Source organism: Chrysemys picta, chromosome 1, assembly GCF_011386835.1.
Source record: "Chrysemys picta bellii isolate R12L10 chromosome 1, ASM1138683v2, whole genome shotgun sequence".
Lineage (NCBI taxonomy): Eukaryota > Metazoa > Chordata > Testudines > Emydidae > Chrysemys > Chrysemys picta.
Window position 1 is genome coordinate 351,973,540 of NC_088791.1, and position 25,106 is coordinate 351,998,645.

Below are 25,106 nucleotides of genomic sequence, written 5' to 3' on the forward strand. Positions count from 1 at the left end.
GGGTGCTCTGTCCCATTTTGGCTGAGCTCAGCATTGTGCAAGTTCCCAGTCTGAGAAGTTCCTCACACCTAATGTCTTACCACTCTATCACCAACCATTGCTCTCTCCATTGCTGAGTTCCCTCTCTCTGACTATCACCTTGTCTTTTTCTTTGTCACCCATCAGACCCCAACCCCACACACCCAGTCACTCGGCTTTTCCATAACTCCTAGAATACCAGAAGATATTGCAACTTTCTGATGCAAGGTTTTCCATTAATGTGGACAAACTCCTACTGGGGCTTGCAGCTTATATTTTTTTATTCAAAACTGTACTAGGTATCTAACGAAAGCTTTCATTTGTTATTTGATGTTATAGACCAATGTGTTTATTAAAAAAAGAAAAAAAAAACTTTGTTTCAAAAAATAGGGCAGATGCTGGGGAGAAGGGTCCTGCCACCAAGAGCCTGAGGGCGTGTGGCCACTGCCAGAGCAAGTGTCTGACCTGCGGTATCACTGCAGGACAGCCACGGACTGGGCAGGAGGCCTGGGAAATGTGAGGAACTGACAGTGAACTTTCCTTCCATCCCAGAGACAGCGTTTGTGATGTCCCTGTGCCCACACAGTGCGGTTTCTTCTTTCCTTGAACCTTTTCCATGTTTTCTTATTTTTCTTATAGTTGCTTTTTAATAAATTATATTTGGTTATAATTTAATGTAGTGATCAGTGGGTCAGGGAAGCGTCCGGTGTGAATACAGTACCCTGGAGTTAGGACAACCTAGGCCCTGTCCTAAATGAACATGATGAGACTCGGGGTTCAGCCTCCCAGGAATCCTGGTGTGATGTTATGTGGGTATAATATAATACCTCATTGAAAGGTGACACAGGGCCAGAAAGAGTTAATTAACTCATAGACTGACATGACCTATGGTTGAACTTAAAAGACTTGTTAGGAAGATATGTTAATGATAGTTGGGTTATTGCATTAGGTTAGAATAGAACTTTGAAATGCAGCCGGCATTGTTAGAGATAAAGGGTAGATGTTTGCTCAGGTCTTGTGATGTGAAGAAACAAGTCTTGTCTATTACTATAGCTTTGATTCAAAGATCAAAATAGGAATATTAACATTTATGATGACACTTCAGTGAAAGAGTATTATTGTCTATATGTCTCTTTGAAGGTTGTGGTAACCTGTATATAAACTGTTTAATTGATAAATTATCCTATCCTAATTGCATGGTGTTTGGGAGACAGAAAGTTAAGCCTATTGTTCTCTCAGGCCAAGAGGCTCCTGGAAATGTGTAAAGACCCTGCCACACAATCCTTCTTTATCTCAGATCTGCTTTGGGTTTCAATAGGGGGAAACCCTAAGCCATAAGAATTGAGATCCCCAGTCACTGGCTGAAGTCACCCTGAATATGGACATCAAACTATAACCAATAGACTATTTTTAAAAGAACTTTTGGCAACTACAAACTCATAATCTCTGCAATGCATCTGGACCTCAAGAACTGAACTCATGTCTGTATGTATATTGATCTTTCAACCAACTGTCTCTCTCTTTTCTTTTTTAATAAATTGTAGGTTAGGTAAGAAGAATTGACTATAAGTGTGTCTTTTGGGTAAGATCTAAGTTATAATTTGACCTGGGTATGTGGCTGATCCTTTGGGATAGGGAGAACCTTTTCTGTCATATGATGAGATTAGATTTCAGAAATTATCATCATACGTTTGACAGGTGTGCCTGGATGGATGCCCGAGGCTGGGTACTTTAAGGGAACTGCATTGTTTGGACTTCTGAGTAACTAGTGAGGTAATACAGAAGCAGTTTTGTGCAGGCTTGGTAAATCTAAATATTGGAATATCCTCCAGCTTCTGGGTTTCTCTGCCCCCTTCCTGTGTGCAGTTCACCATGATTGAGTGACCTCAGCTGCTCCCACGGGCACAGTTGTTACACCTGGGCCCAACCATGTCACCATTATGAGGATTCTGCCACCTGGGACAGTGGAAGGGGTGTCCTTGAGGTCATGCAGGGCTTCAGGGTAAAGGGACTAGGAGTGGGGACTCAAACCCTTTCTGTAGCCATTTCCTCTGTGGTACAGCAGAAGCCAGGAAAGTTCCCCACCATTGTTCTCCACTTGCATTACAAACTGCTGGGTGGGATTTTAGTGACCTTTAACGAGATGTGTAACTTGTGAAATCTTCATATAAGTGAAAAAAACTGAAATGTGTAACTGGGGAACACACTTTCTGCATAAGGTGAATTTTAACATCACTGCTTGAGACTTCTTCCCAAAGAAGGGTATCATATAAAACCTTTTGACTGTACTATTTTATGAAGGGGTTAGAGCAGTAAACCTGACATTGTTTATTTGCCCTTTTGAACATCATAACAAATGGAAGCTTGGTCAAGGAATTGACTACACTGTGATCACTAACCAGTATGAATCACTCCTTTCTCACCGGCTATTTCTACACTGACACTTTCTGTGCTAAAACATTTGTTGCTATGGGGTGTAAAAAACAAACAAACAACCCCGAGTGACAAAACTTTTAGCAGTAAAATGTGCCAGTGTAGACAGAAAAATCTTCCACTCCTCATTCGGGGTGGTTTTCCTGTAAGGTGAGCTGTGTAGACATAGACTCCAATTTCAGTTTTTAGACACAATTGAGGCACCCATAGAAATATTTCTCTGAGCAAAAATGCCATTGAAACTTATGAGCCTTTAGCATTAAAGAAATTAAGGAAAATTTTAGTTTTCTTTTTCTCAATGGGCTCCAAAGAATGATTCTGCAAATGGGAAATGCTGTTTCAAAACTGCTACCATGCAAAGACACAGACGTATGTAAAGCAGCAGGATTACTTCCCAAAGCCTCTGAACTTGTAGCTACATTTCAAATTGACTTCAAAGAAGCCAAATGTGCAGCCAATAAATTGTCAGAATAATGGGGCAGACAAATCAAGTCTGGAGAGAAGTGGTGGAGAAAGGCAAAAAGGCGGGGGGGCAGCTCCTTTTATGGCAGACCAGGGAGGAGAGCAGACCTGCTACCAGTAGCTCCAGGGAAGATGAGCTGAAGGAAGGCAGAATCTCCCCCTGAACAACTGCCCAGAGGTCCCTCCCTGTGCAAAGGGAGGGCCAATTGCAGGGACAACCTGAGAGGGAAGCATTCATCTCTCGTACCTACGCGGGGCTTGATTGATCCCCTTTATTTGCTGTTTGGATTACCACAGCATGGGAGAGCCCTTGAACTGAGCTGGCCCTTGGAGTACAGGCCATAACCCAGGAAGAGGCAGTTGCTGTCGAAAAAGAAAGGAGAAAAATCTTGTTACATGCACTCACCAGAAGGTGCCTTGGAGGTGATGAGACACCCTTCATGCTGCCTTACCCCAGATGGAAGCTGTGATAGATACAGTCACAGAGACCCCCTTGGGACTGTCACCTGATGTGCTGAAATTACCACTGAACCCATTTTCCCTGCCAAGCTGGTCCCCCAGAACCCTGTCTGTTCAGCCAGACACAGCAGCCTTGCAGGTAAGCAAAACCATTCGCAGCCAATTGTCCTGGTAAATGGGAGCCATCAAGTTCCTACAAAATCATTAATGGCCCTTATTTAGCATAATTACAATAGGATCTCAGATTTATATTTCATATTCCTTACTTTAAATATAAGAATGATACAGACACACAAATAGAAAAACAACTTTCAGTAGATTACTAGTTTTCCAATGATACCTTACATGGGACGTTTTGCATAAAGCATATTCCAGGTATGTCATATTCATATTCATGAGCATATTTTCATAAAGTATATGGAGTGGATCGTCACAGAGACCTCGGGTCATTCCCAGTGAGCTGGTAGGAAGTGGCCGAGGGAGGGCCACCTTACAAATGCTGTGGGAATAATAGGCCAGGTGAGGCTAAATCTCCGCTGTGGTACAGCTGCTATCCTGCTGCCTTTGAGATAGTGAGCACCTGGGCCAGGGTGGACCCACCTGTGCTCTGTCCCTGATGCCACCTCCCGCTTCTAACCCTGTGTCCCCACTTGTGCTTCACCTCTTCCTGTCCCTCCTAAGCCCATCCACCGAGGCCACTGCTGATTCTCGCTGAATCCTTCCTCTTCACCCGCAAGAGGACCCCACAGCCTACCCCTCGCCGAGTCTCTCCCCTCCTCCACCCCCCATGCTCTCCCCAAGGTGTCAGTGCGTTTCCTGAGTCCCACCTCTCCTCCACCCCCTCCCTTGTGGATGCCCCACATGCCGTTTGCTGAGTCCCTACTCTCCCCACCCTGACCCACCTCTCCTGAGGTCCTTAATGCCAGCCACTTCCAGTGAAAAACTTAATCTCATTTAAAAGTGGGCTCTGGCCTCCTCACCCCCTGCATTTCAGCCCCCTTACCTGAGTTACTACAGCATCGGCAGGTTCAGCAGCAGGACGAGTCCCACAGCTGGGCCAGGTGTTGGAGCCAGACATCCACCAGAGAAAAGGCTGATAAATGCCATGGACAATTAAGTGGTGCAAAGTCCAAAGAAGGAGAGAAAGTGAACTAGGGACACTAGAATAAGCAAAGTTGTGTCTCAGTCTTTCACATTTACATTGGAATATTACAAGACATTTTCATTTCTTTGAGTACAGTGAGCAGGCAGATGTTTTCTGCTTTCCTTGCAGACAGTTTTCCAGCGGTTTGAGAGACTTTCCATGTGCCAAAAATGGAATAAGACACTGGAAAATATAGGGAAAAAGCTTCAGAAACATATACAATCTGCCATACACAAACAGTGTTCTGACAGGTGGCCAGTTTTTTTTTCAAACAATCAAAAGAAGCGGGCTCTACAGTGGCACAGTTATCAAATTCTCACAAGATGTTGTTTCATAAAAAGAGAGACTATGCTGCAAGAATCAGCAATGCACTTCCTTACCTGGCTAATCAAGGAATTGCACTGTGGGGCAGGATGCAAGAGAAAAATCAGCAAACGGGGGAAACTTTCCAGAATTATATAGTTTGTTTTCACTGTATGATGAAGTATTTGCAAATAAATAAGTAAATAAATAATATAAAATAAAAACTAAAAAAACCCTAAGTGATACTTTCAATCTCAAAAGCCGCTCAACTCAAAATGAGCTTTTAGAAATTACTGCTGAATTTGTGAAAAGCATAATCATTCAGAAAGTTCAGGAACATGGATTCTGTACTGTTCTTGGTGACAAAGATTGCAGTTTTAAACAGGAAGAACTGACATTCTGTTTGAGATACACAGAAAATCTGCAAGAAACAATGAGGAGCCCTGTGGCACATTAAAGACTAACACATTTACTTTAGCATAGGCTTTCATAGACTGGAGCCCACTCCATTAGAGGCATGAAGTGGAAGCTGCAGTTTGTCAGGTATATATACACATACAAATATGGGTGTGTTACATTACTATGCAGAGGACCAGTGCTAAAGCGGTCAATTCAATCAGGGTGGATGTGGCCCACTCCCAACAGTTGATAAGAAGGAGTGAATACCTAGATAGATAGATAGATAGATGGATACCATTACGTGGTGTGATTGAATGGGACTCTTTTTCATTTGACTGTTTCCCATCAAATCCTACCCATATTTTGTCATCTTCCATCCTCTCCTTCTTATTAGGATATAAAGAATCTCCATTACTAGATGTATGGTATGCTCTCCTTGAAACAAACTGGGAACTGTTAACATCTCTTTGTCATGGTTTTACACACAATAGCTCCAAGGTTTCACTCTGTGAAACACTTTCTGAAAAGTCCAGAAAAGACAGAGGTGTGGCCTGGGCTCCAATGAAGACCCAAACTGAGGTGCAGGACAAGGAGGAGCATAAGAGAGTTATACATAATATTGCCTCAGAATCCCCCTGCCAGTACCATCACCCAGCACGGCATCCACCTGAGACAGGAAGCTATACAAATCCTTCTTAGTAGCTGTTCTCTACTTGCCTTGCCTGTAAAGCGTTAAGAAGTGGATACTCAAAGTGCTATCAATTCTGCATTTGGCCTTAAGTTATTTTCAGGCAGAGTGAGAGGATGGCTGTGCCCCTCTGCATCTTATCAGGATGTTACCCCAGCAGCCCAATGAAGATCATTGAAACAGTGACCTTGTGAGCTAGTCCATTGTTAAAGATGGAGCGGAGAGGAAATTTGTATAATGAGGATATCTACAAGCTACTGCGCGTGGAACCCAAGCTCTAGAGAGGAGCCCACAGAGCTCTGAGGCAGCATCTGATCCCTCAGAAGCACCTGGGGCTGTTCACTGTCAGCGATAGGTTACTGGGCTAGACGGACTCGGATCTGATCCACTAGGGCAGGGTTATTAAGTGAATGTTTGTAAAACCCTTTGAAGGTGGGAAGTGCTCTCTGAAGTGTGGTATGTTGTGTAATAAGCAGTTACATTCCAGCTGAGCCCAATTTAAACCAGTGCCTTAGAGGTGAAAAGGTGAAAATAGCATCACCAGCCCCATGAGAGACCAAGTCCATCTTGGGGGATAGAATATAAATCTCTTTTACAAATCCTATTCAATAGTTAACTACAGGGAATATCTCAGGCAAATGTCTGATACAGATACATACGAAGGTGGATACTAACGAGAGGAAGAGGAATATTCACAGCTGCAGATTCTCTGGGGAGATCAGGAAACCCTGCAGGGAATTGGGGAGTTATGTGTATATTACATATACTGCCATTAGGGTGACCAGATGTCCCGTTTTTATTGGGATAGTCCGGATTTTTGGGTCTTTTTCTTATATAGGCTCCTATTAATCCCCACCCCCGGCCCGATTTTTCACATTTGCTGTCTGGTCACCCTAACTGTCACATGAGCCTGAGACGGACAGTTCCTGCGCTTCGGATGTCACATTCATTTCTCTCCAGAACACAACTCTGTTAATGAGCTTACATTGTACAGATCCCTGTGCAGTGTGTAGCCCCTCTCCCCCGTCATGTTCACTGACCCAGTATGAGGTTGTATGAGGTAGGGGAAGCCTGCTTGTGACTTTTTACACAACTTTAAGGAACAGGGCCTGAGGCTTCTTTGTGTGCTCTGCCTTGTGTGTCAGTGTGTGTTCACCTCAGACCAGACCCACACAGAGAAGCCACCAGGAACAGGCTTTATTATGTGAAGAACATAGAACAGGATTACAGTCCAGCAGCCTCCTCTCTGCTTGCCTGCTACCCACTCCCAGCTCGGTGAGTGCTGAGACCCCAGACTGCGGGAGGCAGAGGGTACATCCTGGCAGGAACCAGGAAGTTCTCCCAGCATGCTACAGTTTGTAGTCCACAACTTGTAGTTCCCAGGGCTGCTGTTGAACCACACTGGACCACGGGTTACAAGTCCAAGACAGTATAAGTCTGCGTTTATACTTCAGTCAGGGGTGTGAGCCCAGGAATCTGTCAAATTGACTGGTGTCTGCTTTTTAGGGTGACCAGATGTCCCGATTTTATAGGGACAGTCCCAGTTTTTGGGTCTTTTTCTTATATAGGCACCCTCCACCCCCCGTCCCCATTTTTCACACTTGCTGTCTGGTCACCCTACTGCTTTTTGTATTTGGGTGGCTTAGGTAAGCCCATAGATAGCTCAGTTGGGAGTGCGGTGCCATCTGCTGTCGTGTTGGGTGATAACAGGGTCGGGAGAGGATGAATCACCAACAAAGCAGCGTGAAAAAAGCCAGCCTAGCTGGGTGGTTAGAGGGGTGTGTAGCAGTTTCCTCGGCTCCCAGACTGCACCCTGAGGGTGAAAATGTGTCACACTCATACTCTTCAGCACCCACATTAAGCCTCCAGACATGTGTGATGCAAGAATGGGGGAGGGTCTGTATCCCAAACAAAAGAACCAGATGTAGCAGTTGTTTGACTCCTTTCGCACCATGTTCTCACCCTGGCAGGGCACAGCTACCTAAAGTACCACCATAGTGAAATGGTCCTAGGGCAACAGATTAGTGAAATTCTGAGGCTGTTCTTTCATATAATGTGGGACAAAATGTGAAAGGAACTCCAGGTCATTTTGGCTCTGGGAGTAGTGAAGGAATCACACAGTGAGTGGAGAATACCCATGGTTCCAGTTCTGACATAGGTTAGCACAACCCTTTTCTGCATGGATTTCTGAAAGATCAACAAATTAATGACATTTTATGCTTATTCAATGCAGAGAGTAGATTAATTATTAGAACAGTTGGGAGCTGCCAGATATATATCCACTTGAGACCTCACAAAGTAACTTTGATGCCATAATCCTAGGTTCTAAATCATTTTACCTGTAAGGGCTTAAGAAGCTCAAATAATCTGGTTGGCACGTGACCAAAAGGACCAACAAGGAAAGAATATATTTTCAAATCTGTGGTGTAGGAGGTTTTGTTTGGTCCCTCTCTGGACAGAGAAAGAGCCCAGGCAGGTGAAACATCTCCTGAAAACATACCTGAAATGTTCCATTTAAGATTACAAAAATTGTAAGTAAGGGCAAAGAAATACGTTAGATTATCTTTTGTTTTAGCTTGTGAATTTTCCCTATGTTAAGAGGGAGTTTTATTCCTTTTTTTTTTTTTGTAACTTTGAAGCTGAGCCTAGAGGGGAATCCTTTGTGTTTTAAAACTTTTTATTACCCTGTAAAGTTACCTTCCATCCTGTTTTTGCAGGTGTGATTCTTTTACTTTTTCTTTAAATAATGTTCTTCCTTTAATAACGTGATTGATTTTCAGTGTCCTAGAGACAAAGAGTCTGGTCGATACTCACATTATTCTCAAGCATCCCCAGGAAAGGGGATGAAGGGGTTTGTGGGGATATTTGGGGGAAATAGGGACGCCAAGTGACACTTTTCCTGAATGTTTGTGTAAATCACTTGGTGGTGGCAGCACTACCGTCCAAGCACAAGGAAAGGAATTGTACCTTGGGGAAGTTTTAACCTAATTTGGTAGAATATAATCTTAGGGGGTCTTTCATGCGGGTCCTCAAATCTGTACCCCAGAGTTCAGAGTAGGGAGGGAACATTGACATGGTGGTAGCACAGTGGGATCATTTTGAACGAGAAGCACAGACCTCAGGATTTGAAAAGGACACATTTTTTCCTTTTAGCTGCTTGAAAACCAGGGAGGGATTTTTCAAAATGACTTCTTTTTTTTTTTACCTGAGAGCTGCTGGAGTTTTTAATTCGTTGCCTGAAGGCAGTGGAGCTAAGCTACAGCAAGGGAATTCACAAGCTGATTTTTTTTTTCTTTTTTAGCTCTCGGGCTAGGCTGCAGTAAAGGCAGGAAGGTTCGCAAATATGGCAGAAAGTGAGGTCCAAAAAAACCCAAAAACCAAAACAAAACACTGGAATTAGCCAGATTGGAAGCTGAAGAAAAAAAGAAGGAACATGAAAGACAACTGGAATTCAAATGAATGGAGATTGATGCACAAGTGGCCAGAGAAATTGCCTGGGTGGTATGCAGCGATACACTGCTACGATCAATTGAAAATTATTTTTGGTCTTGTATATTGTGGCAGAAGTCCCACACATAGTGCAGATGATAGTACATTGCACAGAGAAAATAAAGCAATTGGAAAAAAAACCCACAGAATTCTATTATGCAGTCTATTATGTTAGTCTCTAAGGTGCCACAAGTCCTCCTGTTCTTCTATTATGCAGTCAGCAATCCTCGTAACAATGGCCTTTGATCGCTACATTGCCATATGTAGCCCTCTGAGATACAACACTATCCTCACCAATACACGAATAGCTAAGCTAGGGCTACTGGGTTTGATGAGAGCTGTTCTCTTCTCTCTGCCCATGCCCCTGCTCCTGAGGAGGCTACCATTCTGAGCCAACCGCATTATCCCCACCACCTGCATGCTCTAGCAATATTTTTATACTCCTCCTTCTTCATCTGTCCAAATTTCCACTTTTTTTTTTCCGCTTCCTTTTTGAGTTTAAGCTCACTGAAGATTTCACTGTTAAGCCGAGCTTGTCGCCTGCAGTATTTGTGAGTACACAGCCAGCATTGGGACCTTTCCTGGCCCCGAGTGTGTATAGGAGGTCTCATGGTCTCTTTGCCCTGGAAAGCCACAGAATTGCAGCATGGGTGTCGCAACCTTTACTCACTTTGTTTCCAGTTGTTGTTGTTGTTATTATGTAATTTCAGGCATTTCACCTGTGGACAGAACCATTGATTTTTGTATGACATTGCACCCCACCCCCATTCTTCATAGTGACATTATTATGGCATGATTATAGCATAATTATGATACATTTTATGCAAGATGGGTCATGTAAGATGTGAATAGAAAAGTTATGATTTTCTCCTCCATGCTCCCCAGTCATCCTTGGCTCCCACAATCTCCCAGCTGCTCCACACTCCCCAAAGCTCTTCTTCTGCAGGGTGTGAGGTGCCTCCCATCACACCTGCTCCCTTTTCTTATGAGTAAGAAATCTCACACATAATTGGCAAATGTCAAGACACCAGCATACGCTTCTCTTGTTACAACCATACACACCGTGTGGTGCTCCCAGGGCTGCTACACAGGAAGAACTCACAAACTGAGGACTATGCACCTTATATAATGAGAACAGGTAACTCTGGGACATGGGAGGGCCTAGATAAATACAACTGCCACATGCAGTAGCCAGTGGTAGCAGCCTGAAACAGTGGGCCACTGGGAAATGAACATTAAACCTCAGATGCTCTGGGACCATTTCTAGCCAACTCTGTTTGTCATTAATGGCCAGGGTTGTACATTCATTCCTCAGTATTGAGATTTTATGGGGTCAAATCATTATTTTTATTTTTATGTCATCTCCAAATTTCATCAATATTCAGGCATGAGCAGGGTAAGCAGCTGAATTGCTGGCCCGTGTCTCTGCTTACACTTGTCAGGTAACATGTCTAACTTATGTCTCAGACAAAGCTGAGTGCCTGCAAGAAAGTGTCTCTCAAGAAGAAACAAGGTAAGTAACAGAGGTGCAGCCTTAAATACCAAGACCCCTTTGCCCTTCATGCCCACTCTGTTGAGCATAAAGTCATAGCAAAGCATGATAATGTCTGTTTCCATGGGAGAAACTTGGTTCCTTTCCAACATAGGAAATGCATTGTGTATCAGACCTGTCCAGGTGCTGTAGAAGAAGGTGTAAGAAACCCACCAATAGATGTGTGACTTGACTGTGAAGAGGGTGTCACCCTAATGAATAACACTGAGAGATTGGCTTGAGCCCTGAAATACGTGGACATACAGATTTTCCAAAATATTTATTTAGCTGTAATTATTGTGACTAGATAATCTCACTTTCCATGTAAATGTCCAAACCCTTCCTGTTTCTTGCTTACCTCGTGGACTGAATTGCCTTTCTACCAGTCAGTATTTTCTAGATTTTCTCATGTCCCCTGTCATTCATCTCCTTTCTAAGGTAACAATCCCACTCTTTTCAGTCACTCTGTGCATGATATTTTCACCAGATTATTGATCATTCTCATTGCCTTTGCATGAACCCATCTAGATCTGAAATAACCTGTGTGAGAAGGGTGCCCAGTACTACACTGAGGAGTCCAGAGGAGGGTGAAACATTGACTGACTATTTTCATGGCATTGTATTTCCTGCAGGATTCCCCATCCCATTCCTCCTGAAACACAAAGTTTTGCTCAGTTTCTGTCATGCTTGCACTGTGAGGCAGGGTTTCATAGAGCTGTGTATCATGACACCCCGATTCCTGTTCTGAGTTCATACAGTTAATTAGAACATTGTTACGTGTTTGAGGAGTTCAAGTTTTTCCCTCCAATGGAAACACACATTGCAGTTATTGACATCAAAGTTCATCTGCCACCATGCTGCCCATTCTATAAATTGATTGGCTATCTAGATGTGTAATAACTATAAAACATTTAATGTTCTATTTCCTATAAAGTGTGTAATCCACTGTTATATGCTTCTCTCCCTTCACAGGCGCCTTGAGTATTTCTGAACCCTTTACACCCATCGAACAATACACAGCAGGTATGAACCTCACCCCCTCTGACCCTTCAACTTTCATCCTAACGGGCATCTATGGCCTGGAATCTGCCCATGAATGGATTTCTATCCCTTTCTCTATATCCTACATTATCGGCCTGCTGGGAAATTTCATGCTTCTGTTTGTTGTAGGCAAAGAGCAAACGCTGTACAAGCCAATGTACCTGCTGTTCTGTATGCTGGCGCTCACAGACATTGTCACCTATACCTCTGTCGTGCCGAAGGCACTGTGTATATTTTGGTTTAATTTGAAAGACATTACTGTGGGTGGCTGCCTCACCCAGATGTTCTTCCTTCACACGGTTTCTATTATGCAGTCAGTGGCGAAGATGTCATGTGGGGACATCACAGTCAATAAGACATATGGCTTGGTGATAGTGTTTCTCGTCATCGGGTTAGACCTGATGCTCATTGCCCTGTCCTATGGTCTGATCATCAGGGCCATATTCAGAATCTCCTCCAAGAAAGCCCACCAAAAAGCCCTCAGCACTTGCACAGCCCACATCTGTGTGATGCTGATGTATTATACTCCCGGCCTCTTCTCCAACCTGACACACCGCTTCGGTCAGGGAATTGCTCCCCACATTCACATCATCTTGAGCAACCTCTATCTTCTTCTTCCTCCTATGCTCAATCCTATCATTTATGGGGTCAAAACCAAAGAGGTTTTTGACAAAGTGGGCAAATACATCTGCAGAAGTTAATTGCTGTGGGGCCACTGCTTTGAAACCTGTTTGACAAGAGGGGAAAGGAGTCTCTAAGTTGCCACAAGTACTCCTGTTCTTTTTGCGGATACAGACTAACACGGCTGCTACTCTGAAACTTGTTAATCAAGGATGCTCTGTCCTAGTTTGGCTGAACTTTTCCTTTCTCACCCATCAGACCTCAACCCCAACCCCACACACCCAGTCACTTGGCTTTTCAATAACTCTTAGAATACCAGAAGGGGGGAGGGATAGCTTAGTGGTTTGAGCATTGGCTTGCTAAACCCAGGGTTGTGAACTCAATCCTTGAGGGGGCCGTTTGGGGATTTAGTGTGGGATTGCTCCTGCTTTGAGCAGGGGGTTGGACTAGATGACCTCCTGAGGTTCCTTCCAACCCTGATGTTCTATGATTCTAAGATATTGCAACTTTCTGACGCAAGGTGGGTTTTCTATTAACGTGGACAAACTCCTGCTGGGGCTTGTAGCTTTTTTTTTTGATCAAATCTGTACGAGGTATTTAATGAAAGGTTTAATTTGTTATTTAATGTATAGACAATGTGTTAATTAAAAAAACCACCCTTTGTTTGAAGAAATAGATCAGTCTACTTTTGGGTTAGTTTTTTTATGGGATTATTAATGCAGTAGAAAGTTGGCAAACTTGAGCAGCAGTTCAATGTGAGCTGGAGGCAGCGCAGCAGTGATGAGGCAGAGCTGGGAAGCGGCAGCTGGAGCAGACCAGAACTGGGAGCTGGGTTGGCACAGACCAGCTGCATAAATGGGGAGCCAGGGCTAAGCTACAGCAAGGAGTTTCAGGGACAGAGCAAGAACAGTCGATGCTGGCCATGACCCTAGTCACCACGGAGCAAAATGAGTAGCTGGGGGACGTCACCAGACAAGAGGACCTTGAAGTCTGGACTCAGAAAGTGGAATGTGAATTTGATGAGACGGTAGATGCTGTGGAGAAGGGTCCTGCCACCAAGAGCCTGAGGGCGTGACCACTGCCAGAGCAAGTGTCTGACCTGTGGTATCACTGCAGTGCAGCCACGGACTGGGCAGCAGGCCTGGGACATGTGAGGAAATGACAGTGAACTTTCCTTCCATCCCAGAGACAGCTGTTTGTGATGTCCCTGTGCCCACACAGTGAGGTTTCTTGTTTCCTTGAACCTTTCCCATTTTTTTTTCTTATTTTCTCTTATAGTTGCTGTTTAATAAATTATATTTGGTTAGAATTTAATGTAGTGATCAGTGGGTCAGGGAAGCGTCCGGTGTGAATACAGTACCCTGGAGTGGGGACACCCTAGGCCTTGTCTTGAGGACTCTACCACCCAGGAGAGTGGAAGGGTAAAGGCCCCTGGGTAAAGGGAGTGGGCGTGGGGACTCAAACCCTTTCTGTAGCATTTTCCCCTGGGATACAGCAGAAGCCAGGAAAGTTCCCCACCATTGTTCTCCACTTCCATTGTGAATGTGAGACAACTGCTGGGTGGGATTTTAGTGACCTTTAACAAGATGGGTAACTTGTGAAATCTTCATATAAATGAAAAAAGCTGAAATGTGTAACTTTGGGGAACACACTTTCTGCGTAAGGTGAATTTAACATCACTGCATGAGACGGCTTCCCACAGACTGGTGTCATATAAAACCTTTTGACTGTACTATTTTAGTATGGAGTTCGAGCAGTAAATCTGACATTGTTTATTTGCCCTTTTGAACATTATAAGAAATGAAATTTGGGTCAAGGAATTGACTGCACTGTGATCACCAACCAATATGAATCACTCCTTTCTTACAAGCTATGTCTACACTGCCCCTTTCAGTGCTAAAACATTTGTTGCTATGAGGGTGTAAAGAAAACCAAACAAACCCTGAGTGACAAAAGTTCTAGCACTAAAATGTGCCAGTATAGACAGAAAAAGCTTCCACTCCTCATTCTGGGTGGTTTTCCTGTACAGTGAGCTGTGTAGACATAGACTCCAATTTCAGTTTGTAGACACAATTGAAGCACCCATAGAAATATTTCTCTGAGCAAAAATCCTGTTGAAACTTATGAGCCTTTAGCATTAAAGAAATTAAGGAAAATTTTTAGTTTTCTTTTTCTCATTGTGCTCCAAAGAAAGATTCTGCAAATGGGAAATGCTGTTTCAAAACTGCTACAATGCAAAGACACAGACCTATGTAAAGCAGCAGGATTACTTCCCAGAGCCTCTGAACTTGTAGCTACATTTCAAATTAACTTCAAAGAAGCCAAATGTTCAGTTAGTAAATTATCAGAAAATGGGGCAGACAAATCAAGTCTGAAGAGAAGTGCTTGAGAAAGGCAAAACAGCCAGGGAGCAGCTCGTTTTATGACAGACAGGGAGGAGAGCAGACCTGCTACCAGCAGCTCCAGGGGACGTGAGCTGAGGGAAGGCAGAATCTCCCCTTGAACAACCGCCCAAAGGTCCCACCTGAGCGAAGGGAGGGCCTGCTGCAGGGACATCCTGAGAGGGAAGCATTCATCTCTCATACATATACTGGACTTGATTGATCCCCTTTATTTGCTGTTTGGATTACCACAGCATGGGAGAGCCATTGGTCTGAGCTGGCCCTTGGAGATTGGGCCATACCCCAGGAAGAAGCAATTGCTTCCCCCACCCCAAAAAAAGGAGAAATATCTTGTTACATGTAGCCACCAGAAGGTGCCTTGGAGCTGATCTAACACCCTTCACGCTGCCTTACCCCAGATGGAAGCTTTGATGGGTTCAGTCACAGAGACCCCTTGGGACTGTCACCTGATGTGCTGAAATTACCACTGAACCCATTTTCCCTGCCAGCCTGGTCCCCTAGAACATGTCTTTCGAGTCAGACACGCTAGCCTGCTACAACAGAGACCCACTGTCTGGGCCACGCCCGCACAGCTGCAGCCCTAAACTGAAAACAGCTCAGGAAGGTACCTGTCTCTAACACTCAGGGACCCAGCCCCAATGAGGTCTAAACCCCAGAAAAGTCTCCCTTACACTATATAAAGTTTTATACAAGGTAAAGTCATTAGTTTTTGCCCTCTTTATCACAGAAAGAGATATAGGCACAGTTAGCCTCCTCAAGTAACAATTACTTACACCGGGTTCCTCCCCGAAGGCCCCAACCGCTGGCCAGTGAAAAACAGAACCAGATTTTAAAGCCGGGTATGGCCTGACGGCTCCCCAAGTTTCAGCCCCTTAGCTGAGTTACTCCAGCATCAGCAGGTTCAGCAGCAGGACGAGTCCCACAGCTGGGCCAGATGTAGGAGCAAGACATCAACCAAAGAGCAAGGGCATATAAATTCCATGGGCAATGAAGTGGTGCAAAGTCCAAAGGCGAGAAAGTGAACTAGGGCCACTAGAATAAGCAAAGTTGTGTCTCGGTCTTTCACATTTACATTGGAATATTACAAGACATTTTCATCTTTTGAGTACAGTAAGCAGGCAGATGTTTTCTGCTTTCCCTGCAAACAGTTTTCCACTGGTTTGACAGACTTCCCATGTGCCAAAAACGGAATAAGACACTGGAAAAATATATGAAAAAAGCTTCAGAAACAGATACACTCTGCCATACTCAAATAGTATTCTGAAAGGTGGCATTTTTTTTCAAACAGCCAAAAGAAGAGTATCAGAGGGGTAGCCGTGTTAGTCTGAATCTGTAAAAAGCAACAGAGGGTCCTGTGGCACCTTTGAGACTAACAGAATATAGTTAGTCTCAAAGGTGCCACAGGACCCTCTGTTGCTCCAAAAGAAGAGGGCTCTATAGTGGCACAGTTATGAAAGTCTCAAAAGATGGCGTTACATAAAAAGAGAGACTATGCTGCAAGAATCAGCAATGCACTTCCTTACCTGGCTAATCAAGGAATTGCACTGCGGGGTTAGGATGCAAGAGAAAAATCAGCAAAAGGGAGAAACTTTCTGGAATTATGCAGCTTGTTTTCACTGTCTGATGAAGTATTTACAAAATAAATAAAGAAAACCCCCAAAAGCCCTATGTGATATTTCCAATTTCACAAACCGCTGCATTCCAAATGAACTTTTCTGATATTGCGAATAGCATAATCATTTCAGAAAGTTCAGGAACATGGATTCTGTACTGTTCTTGGTGACAAGGATTGCAGTTTTAAACAAGAAGCAATGGCAGTCTGTTTGAGATACAAAGAAAATCTGCTAAAACAACAAGGAGTCCTGTGGCACATTAAAGACTAACACATTTACTTGGGCCTAAGTTTTCTTGGGCTGGAGCCCACTTCGTGAGAGGCATGAAGTGGAAGCTGCAGTTTGTCAGGTATATATACACATACAAAGATGGGTGTGTTACATTACGGTGCAGAGGACCAGTGCTAAAGCGGTCAATTCAATCAGGGTGGATGTGGCCCACTCCCAACAGTTGAGGAGAAGATGTGAATACCAATATATATATATATGCCATTACGTGGTGTGATTGAATGGGACTCTTTCATTTGACTGTTTCCCATCAGATCCTACCCACATTGTCATCTTCCATCCTCTCCTTCTTATTAGGATATAGAGAATCTCCATTACTAGATGTATGGTATGCTCTCCTTGAAACAGACTGGGAACTGTTAACATCTCTTTGTCACGGTTTTATACACAATAGCTCCAAGATTTCACTGTGTGAAACACTTTCTGAAAAGTCCAGAAAAGACAGAGGTGTGGCCTGGGCTCCAATGAAGACCCAAACTGAGGTGCAGGACAAGGAGGAGCATAAGAGAGTTATACATAATATTGCCTCAGAATCCCCCTGCCAGTACCGTCACCCAGCACGGCATCCACCTGAGACAGGAAGCTATACAAATCCTTCTTAGTAGCTGTTCTCTACTTGCCTTGCCTGTAAAGCGTTAAGAAGTCTCACTGAAATGCTTAGGTGAGAGGAACTCCATTGGCACCTGGCCAAAGGAGCCAATGGGAAGACTAGAAACTTTTAAAATTGAGAAAAACAACTTCCCCTTCGTCTGTGTGTTGTTGTTCTCTTGGCTGGAGAGACACAGAGCAGCAGGTATGCTATGAAGCTTGGGCCAGGTATGAAAAATCATCAGCATTATACCTAAAAACTACACATGTGGAACCACAGATACGTAAGTAGCACAGGAAATGTTTAGTTACAAGTGATCAGGTTTATCTCTTTATTTTGGGCTTGTGGATTCCTCTGTGCTAAAAAAAGGTAGAGTGACCAGATGTCATAACTATAAATGGAAGGGTAACAGCCCTCCTGTGTACAATACTATAAAATCCCTCCTGGCCAGAGACTCCAAAATCCTTTTACCTGTAAAGGGTTAAGAAGCTCAGGTAACCTGGCTGACACCTGACCCAAAGGACAATAAGGGGACAAGATACTTTCAAATCTTGGTGTAGGGAAGGCTTTTGTTTGTGCTCTTTGTTTTGGGGGTTGTTCGCTCTTCGACTGAGAGGGATCAGACATCAATCCAGGCTCTCCAAATCTTTCTGAACAAGTCTCTCATATTTCAAACTTGTAAGTAAACAGCCAGGCAAGGCGTGTTAGTTTTTATCTTTGTTTTCTCAACTTGTAAATGTACCTTTTTACTAGAGTGTTTATCTCTGTTTGCTGTAACTTTGAACCTAAGGCTAGAGGGGATTCCTCTGGGCTCTTTAAGTTTGATTACCCTGTAAAGTTATTTTCCATTCTGATTTTACAGAGATGATTTTTACCTTGTTCTTTAATTAAAAGCCTTCTTTTTAAGAACCTGAGTGATTTTTCCTTGTTTTTAGAACCAAGGGGGTTAGATCTTGATCCACCAGGAGTTGGTGGGAGGTAGGAGGGTGGATGGTTAATTTCTCCTTGGTTTAAGATCCAAGGGGTTTGGATCTGTATTCACCAGGGAATTGGTGAAGAGTCTCTCAAGGCTACCCAGGGAAGGGAATTAGCGCTTTGGGAGTGGTGGCAGCAGACCAGATCTAAGCTGGTAGTTAAGCTTAGAAGTTTCATGCAGGCCCCCACATTTGTACCTAAAGTTCAGAGTGGGGAAGCAGCCTTGACACCAGATGAGAGGAAGAAAATACTGGGACACATGTTGGGGGGGGGAGCAAAAAACAAAAGTCGAGTGCTGCCGGCGGAGGAAAAAAAAAAAGCCATCAGAGCGAAATATCAGGACAAACACCTAAATTTCGGGATGGTCTCGATTTTATCGGGATGTCTGGTTATCCTAAACACAGGTGTTTTTGTAACTTTTAAGCTGGACCCCAAGAAAGCCATTCTTGGTGTTTAATTCTTTCAGTTGCTCTTTTAAAATCTAGCATCACCTTGATTTTCCAGATGTGTTTTCTTTCTTTTTTTTTAATAAAATTTACCTTTTTAAAAAACATGATTGGATTTCTGTGTCTTAAATAGTCTGTGCATATATTTTTCAGTTAGCTACTAAGAGGAGTTCAGCTGGTGAAAATAGCTGATTTCTTTTTCTTCCATTTTCTTGGCTCTTTCCCAAAGGAGGGGTGAAAGAGCTTGGGGGTATACCACAGGAAGGAACTCCCAAGTGCGCCTTCCTGGAATCTCAAAGGGGGTTTTCACTTGGGTGGTGGCAGCACTTACCAACCCAAGGTCAGGGATCTGTAACCTTGGGAGTTTAATTCAAGCCTGGAGTGGCAAGTATTAATTTTTAGAGTCCTTGCAGGCCCACACCTTCTTCACTTGACATGCCAGAGTGTGGAATCAGCCTGGACAGCCCCCATTCCTACTCCTCTTCACATGTGGGGGAGGCACAGGGGGAGCTGATCCTACACACATTTATCTCCTGTGCACCCTCCTGCCTGAATTTGGGGAGGCAGCCCCTGGGACCTAGCGAGTGAAATTTCTGATCCAGGGAAGCAGGGATAAATCTTACCTGCTGATGATGGGAGGGCACACTTTAAAGATTCCCCCCAACAGCTCCAGTCACGCCCCCACCTCCCAGGCAGCCTTCTCCTCACCCTCAGTTTTTCCATGGGAAACGGTTGTTGTATCTCTACCTACCTCTCCCTACAGAGCTAAAGTAGCAGCCTCTCCCAGCTGTTTGGTGCACGTGCTTTCTCTGGGATGTAAGTAAAGTACAGTCTCTTCCTCACACATCCCAGGCCTCCTTCCCAGGCCCTGGCTATACAGTACTGTCTCTTATGACACATCACTGCTGCTCTGCCTCCAGCCCTGCTCTGCCTTCTGGGCTCCTTCTCTGGCCTTCTGACTCTGGCTGGGGCTGACAGATTTCTGCTGCCCAAAGTCACTTAAAAACGAACTTAAAAGCAGACCAATTAATTTCTTGAAACACAGTTGTTGTTTTTCTTTTATTCACACACTGGTCTATACATCAAATAACAAATGAAAGCTTTCATTAGATACTTAGTACACATTTTATGACACACACACACACAAAACGCTACATGCCCCAGCAGCAGGTTGTGCACATTAGCAACAAACGTAATAGATGACAAACAAATTCAAAATCAAACCCCCAGTACTGGGACCTGTATCCCTGTTGAGAGTTGGCAGGTGTTTCAAAGAAAAAATGACTAATGATGGCATTAAAAATAGCCCCAACGAAGCCCAAAACATATGTACTGTAAAAACAAAAATAACATTATTATATTATATATTCCTAATTGCATTCAGTGACGGTAGTCAATGTCCACATTTTGTGTTGAATTAGTTTGTTACTGTTAGTCTCTGTGTTGAATTAATTTTTTACTGTATCAGAGGGGTAGTCATGTTAGTCTGAATCTGTAAAAACCGAAAAAGAGTCCTGTGGCACCTTATAAACTAACAGATGTATTGGAGCATAAGATTTCGTGGGTGAATACCCACTTTGTCAATTTTCAGAGTAGCAGCCGTGTTAGTCTGTATCCGCAAAAAGAACAGGAGTACTTGTGGCACCTTAGAGACTAACAAATTTATTAGAGCATAAGCTTTCATGGACTACAGCCCACGTCTTCGGATGCATACAGAGTGGAATAAATATTGAGGAGATATATATACACACATACAGAGAGCACAAACAGGTGGGAGTTGTCTTACCAACTCTGAGAGGCCAATTAAGTAAGAGAAAAAAAACTTCTGAAGTGATAATCAAGATAGCCCAGTACAGACAGTTTGATAAGAAGTGTGTGCTCCAATACGTCTGTTAGTCTATAAGGTGCCACAGGACTCTTTGTTGCTAATTTGTTACTGTTAGTCTTTATTTGCTTTATCCTCCAGGTTTTCTCAAGGATTGGATGTAAAAAAAAAATTGCTCACCGGATGAATGTACATATGATAAAGAAGTTCAGCATTGTAGGATCTTTCTTTTCTCTTTGGCTATATGAAAGTGTCGGTTCTCTTCCTCAATCTGATCAGGAACATAGTCACACAGGCATTAATGGAAAGCCACCTTGCATCAAATAGCTCCAGGATCTTCTGGTTGTCTAAGAGTTACAGAAAGGCCAAGTGACAGCGTGTGTGGAGCGGGGGGCTGACGTATGCCAATGATAGAGGACAGATGATGGTGAAAGAGAAGGAATTCAGCAACAGAGAGAGCAGTGCTTGGTGATGGAGTGACAAGACATTACATGAGAGGAACTTCTCAGAACTTCCACAATGCTGAGACCAGCCAAACTGGGACAGAGAACCTTGATTAACCAGGAGATAACTTTTCCCCAGATGTCACACAGGTTTAAAGTCAGTGGCCCCCGGTGATCAACTTCTGCAAGTGTATTTGCCCACTTTGTAACGAAGTTCTTTGGTTTTGACCCCATAAATGATAGGATTGAGCATGGAAGGGACGAGGACATAGAGGTCAACCAAGATGATGTGAATGTGGGGAGCGATGCCCTGACCGAACTGGTGTGTCAGGCTGGTGAAGAAGATGGGACTATAAAACATCAACATCACACAGATGTGGGCTGTGCAGGTGTTGAGTGCTTTTTGGGGGGCTCCCTTGGAGGAGATTCTGAGGACGGTCCTGATGATAAGACCATAGGACAGTACAATGAGTGTCAGATCTGACCCCATGAGTACAATGGCCATCAGCAAGCCGTATGTATTGTTGACTGTGATGTCCCCACAAGACATCTTTGCCACAAGCAGGTGCTCGCAGTGCGTGTGGGGGATAATGTGGCTGGCACAGAATGGTAGCCTGCTGAGGAGCAGGGGCAGAGGCAGCATGAAGACAGCAGACCTTATCAAACCCGCTAGCCCTAGCTTAGCTACTCGTGCATTGGTGAGGATGGTGGCATATCTCAGAGGGTTACATATGGCAACGTAGCGATCAAAGGCCATTGTCATGAGAATAGCAGACTGCATAAAAGCAACTGTGTGAAGCAAGAAAATCTGGCTGAAGCAGCCACCGACAGTAATGACTTTCAGTTTGAACCAAAATATACACAGTGCCTTTGGCAAGATGAGAGTACACTTGGCGATGTCTGTGAGCGCCAGCATGCAGAGCAGCAGGTACATCGGCTTGTGCAGGGTCTGCTCTTTGCCTACAACAAACAGAACCGTGAAATTTCCCAACAGGCTGATAATGTAGGAGGTAGAGAAAGGGATGGAAATCCAGACGTGGGCATCTTCCATGCCAGGGATCCCCATTAGGATGAATGTTGACGGGTCAGAGTGGGTGAGGTTCAAAGCTGCCATGAAGTCGTCAATGCGTCGATTAGTCTTAGAAATGCTAACGTACCTTTGAAGGGAGAGAAGTTCAGTGAGGGGGGGGTTACACACTTTATACAACAATTAATATAGTAAACATTTTATAGTTATTACCAACCTAGAATGGGTGGTGAGCAGTGAGGTGACAACATTTGCAGATGGCACCAGATTATTTAGGTCACAGGTCAAGTACGGAGAACTTCTCAGGGGGAGAGAGCCAAGCCAGGTTAATGGGGAGCATGTTGGCAGATGCATTTTGATGTCAGGAACTGCAATGTGTATGGCCAATGGAGGGGAAAGCTTGAACTCCTTAAACACCTAACAAGGTTGTAGTTTACCTGTATGAACTCAGGACAGGGATCTGGGCATCTTGGTACACAGACAGAAATTAAGCAAAACATTGGGGTCTAGGAGGAGTGGTATAGAGAATCATACAGAAAATACAATGCCATGAGATCAGTCAGTCAATGTTTCACCCTCCTCTGGCCTCCTCTGTGTAGTACCGGGCACCCTTCTCAAATAAGATATTACAGAACTAGAGGGGTTCAGGCAAGAGCAACAAGAATGAGAAAGGGCCTGGGAAAACTCATATTGAGAGAGAGGTTGAAAAGACTAACAAATTTATTTGAGCATAAGCTTTCATGGGCTACAGCCCAATTCTTCATATGCATAGAATGGAACATATATTGAGGAGATATATATGCACATACAGAGAGTATGAACAGGTGGGAGTTGTCTTACCAACTCTGAGAGGCCAATTAAGTAAGAGAAAAAAAACTTTTGAAGTGATAATCAAGCTAGCCCAGTACAGACAGTTTGATAAGAAGTGTGAGAATACTTACAAGGGGAGATAGATTCAATGTTTGTAATGGCTCAGCCATTCCCAGTCCCTATTTAAGCCTAAGTTGATAGTATATAGTTTGCGTATCAATTCCAGCTCAGCAGTTTCTCGCTGGAGTCTGTTTTTGAAGCTTTTCTGTTGTAAAATTGACACTCGCAGGTCTGTCATTGAATGACCAGACAGGTTAAAGTGTTCTCCCACTGGTTTTTGAGTGTTATGATTCCTGATGTCAGATTTGTGAATATTAATTCTTTTGCGTAGAGACTGTCCGGTTTGGCCAATGTACATGGCAGAGGGGCATTGCTGGCACATGATGGCATATATCACATTAGTAGATGTGCAGGTGAACGAGTCCCTGCTGGTATGGCTGATGTGATTAGGTCCTATGATGATGTCACTTGAATAGGTATGTGGACAGAGTTGGCATCGGGCTTTGTTACAAGGATAGGTTCCTGGGTCAGTGTTTTTGTTCAGTGATGTGTGGTTGCTGGTGAGTATTTGCTTCAGGTAGGGGGGTTGTCTGTAAGCAAGGACAGGCCTGTCTTCCAAGTTCTGTGAGAGTGAGGGATCATCTTTCAGGATAGGTTGTAGATCTTTGATGATGCGCTGGAGAGGTTTTAGTTGGGGGCTGAAGGTGACAGCTAGCGGTGTTCTGTTGTTTTCTTTGTTGGGCCTGTCTTGTAGGAGGTGACTTCTGGGTACTCGTCTGGCTCTATCAATCTGTTTTTTCACTTCAGCAGGTGGGTATTGTAGTTTCAAGAATGCTTGATAGAGATCTTGTAGGTGCTTGTCTCTGTCTGAGGGATTGGAGCAAATGTGGTTGTATCTTAGAGCTTGGCTGTAGACCATCGATCGTGTGGTGTGTCCTGGATGGAAGCTGGAGACATTTAGGTAAGTATAACGGTCAGTAGGTTTCCGGTATAGGGTGGTATTTATGTGACCATCGCTTATTAGTACAGTAGTGTCCAGGAAATGGACCGCTTGTGTGGATTGATCTAGGCTGAGGTTGATAGTGGGATGGAAATTATTGAAATCATGATGGAATTCTTCAAGGGCTTCTTTTCCATGGGTCCAGATGATGAAGATGTCATCAATGCAGGGCAATTAGAGTAGGGGCATTAGGGGACGAGAGCTAAGGAAGCGTTGTTCTAAGTCATCCATAAAAATGTTGGCATATTGTGGGGCCATGAGGGTACCCATAGCAGTGCCGCTGACTTGAAGGTATATATTGTCCCCAAATGTGAAATAGTTGCGGGTGAGGACAAAGTCACAAAGTTCAGCTACCAGGTTAGCTGTGACATTATCGGGGATACTGTTCCTGATAGCTTGTAGTCCATCTTTGTGTGGAATATTGGTGTAGAGAGCTTCTACGTCCATAGTGGCCAGGATGGTGTTTTCTGGAAGATCACCAATGGATTGTAGTTTCCTCAGGAAGTCAATGGTGTCTCGAGGACAGCTGGGAGTGCTGGTAGCGTAGGTCAGAGGAGAGAGTCCACATAGCCAGACAATCCTGATGTTAGGGTGCCAATGCCTGAGATGATGGGGCGTCCAGGATTTCCAGGTTTATGGATCTTGGGTAGCAAATAGAATACCCCTGGTCGGGGTTCTAGGCATGTGACTGTACAGATTTGTTCCTGTGCTTTGTCAGGGAGTTTTTTTAGCAGATGGTGTAGTTTCTTTAGGTAATCCTCAGTGGGATCAGAGGATAAATGCCTGTAGAATGTGGTGTTAGAGAGCTGTCTAGCAGCCTCTTGGTCATATTCCAATTTATTCATGAAAACGACAGCACCTCCTTTTTCAGCCTTTTTGATTATCATGTCAGAGTTTTTCTGAGGCTGTAGATGGCGTTGTGTTCAGCATGGCTGAGGTTATGGGTCAAGTGATGTTGCTTTTCCACAATTTCAGCCTTTGCACGTTGACGGAAGAAATCTATAACCTGTCTGGTCATTCAATGACAGACCTGTGGGTGA

The 25,106-nt window shown here is 44.0% G+C and overlaps 2 protein-coding genes across 2 annotated transcripts; one reads left to right on the plus strand and one right to left on the minus strand.

Annotated features, from left to right (window-relative positions):
* The first annotated feature begins 10,223 nt into the window (after nt 1-10,223).
* LOC135981783 (olfactory receptor 52N4-like) lies at nt 10,224-12,668 on the plus strand. The gene is made up of 3 exons (XM_065586004.1): nt 10,224-10,232; nt 10,863-10,908; nt 11,899-12,668. The coding sequence occupies exons 1-3, from the start codon at nt 10,224-10,226 to the stop codon at nt 12,666-12,668; spliced, it is 825 nt and encodes a 274-aa protein (XP_065442076.1).
* Nucleotides 12,669-21,129: 8,461 nt separating this feature from the next.
* LOC101945532 (olfactory receptor 52N4-like) lies at nt 21,130-22,294 on the minus strand. Its single transcript, XM_005312474.2, has one exon. The coding sequence runs from the start codon at nt 22,281-22,283 to the stop codon at nt 21,345-21,347; it is 939 nt and encodes a 312-aa protein (XP_005312531.2). The 5' UTR covers nt 22,284-22,294; the 3' UTR covers nt 21,130-21,344.
* Nucleotides 22,295-25,106: the final 2,812 nt, after the last annotated feature.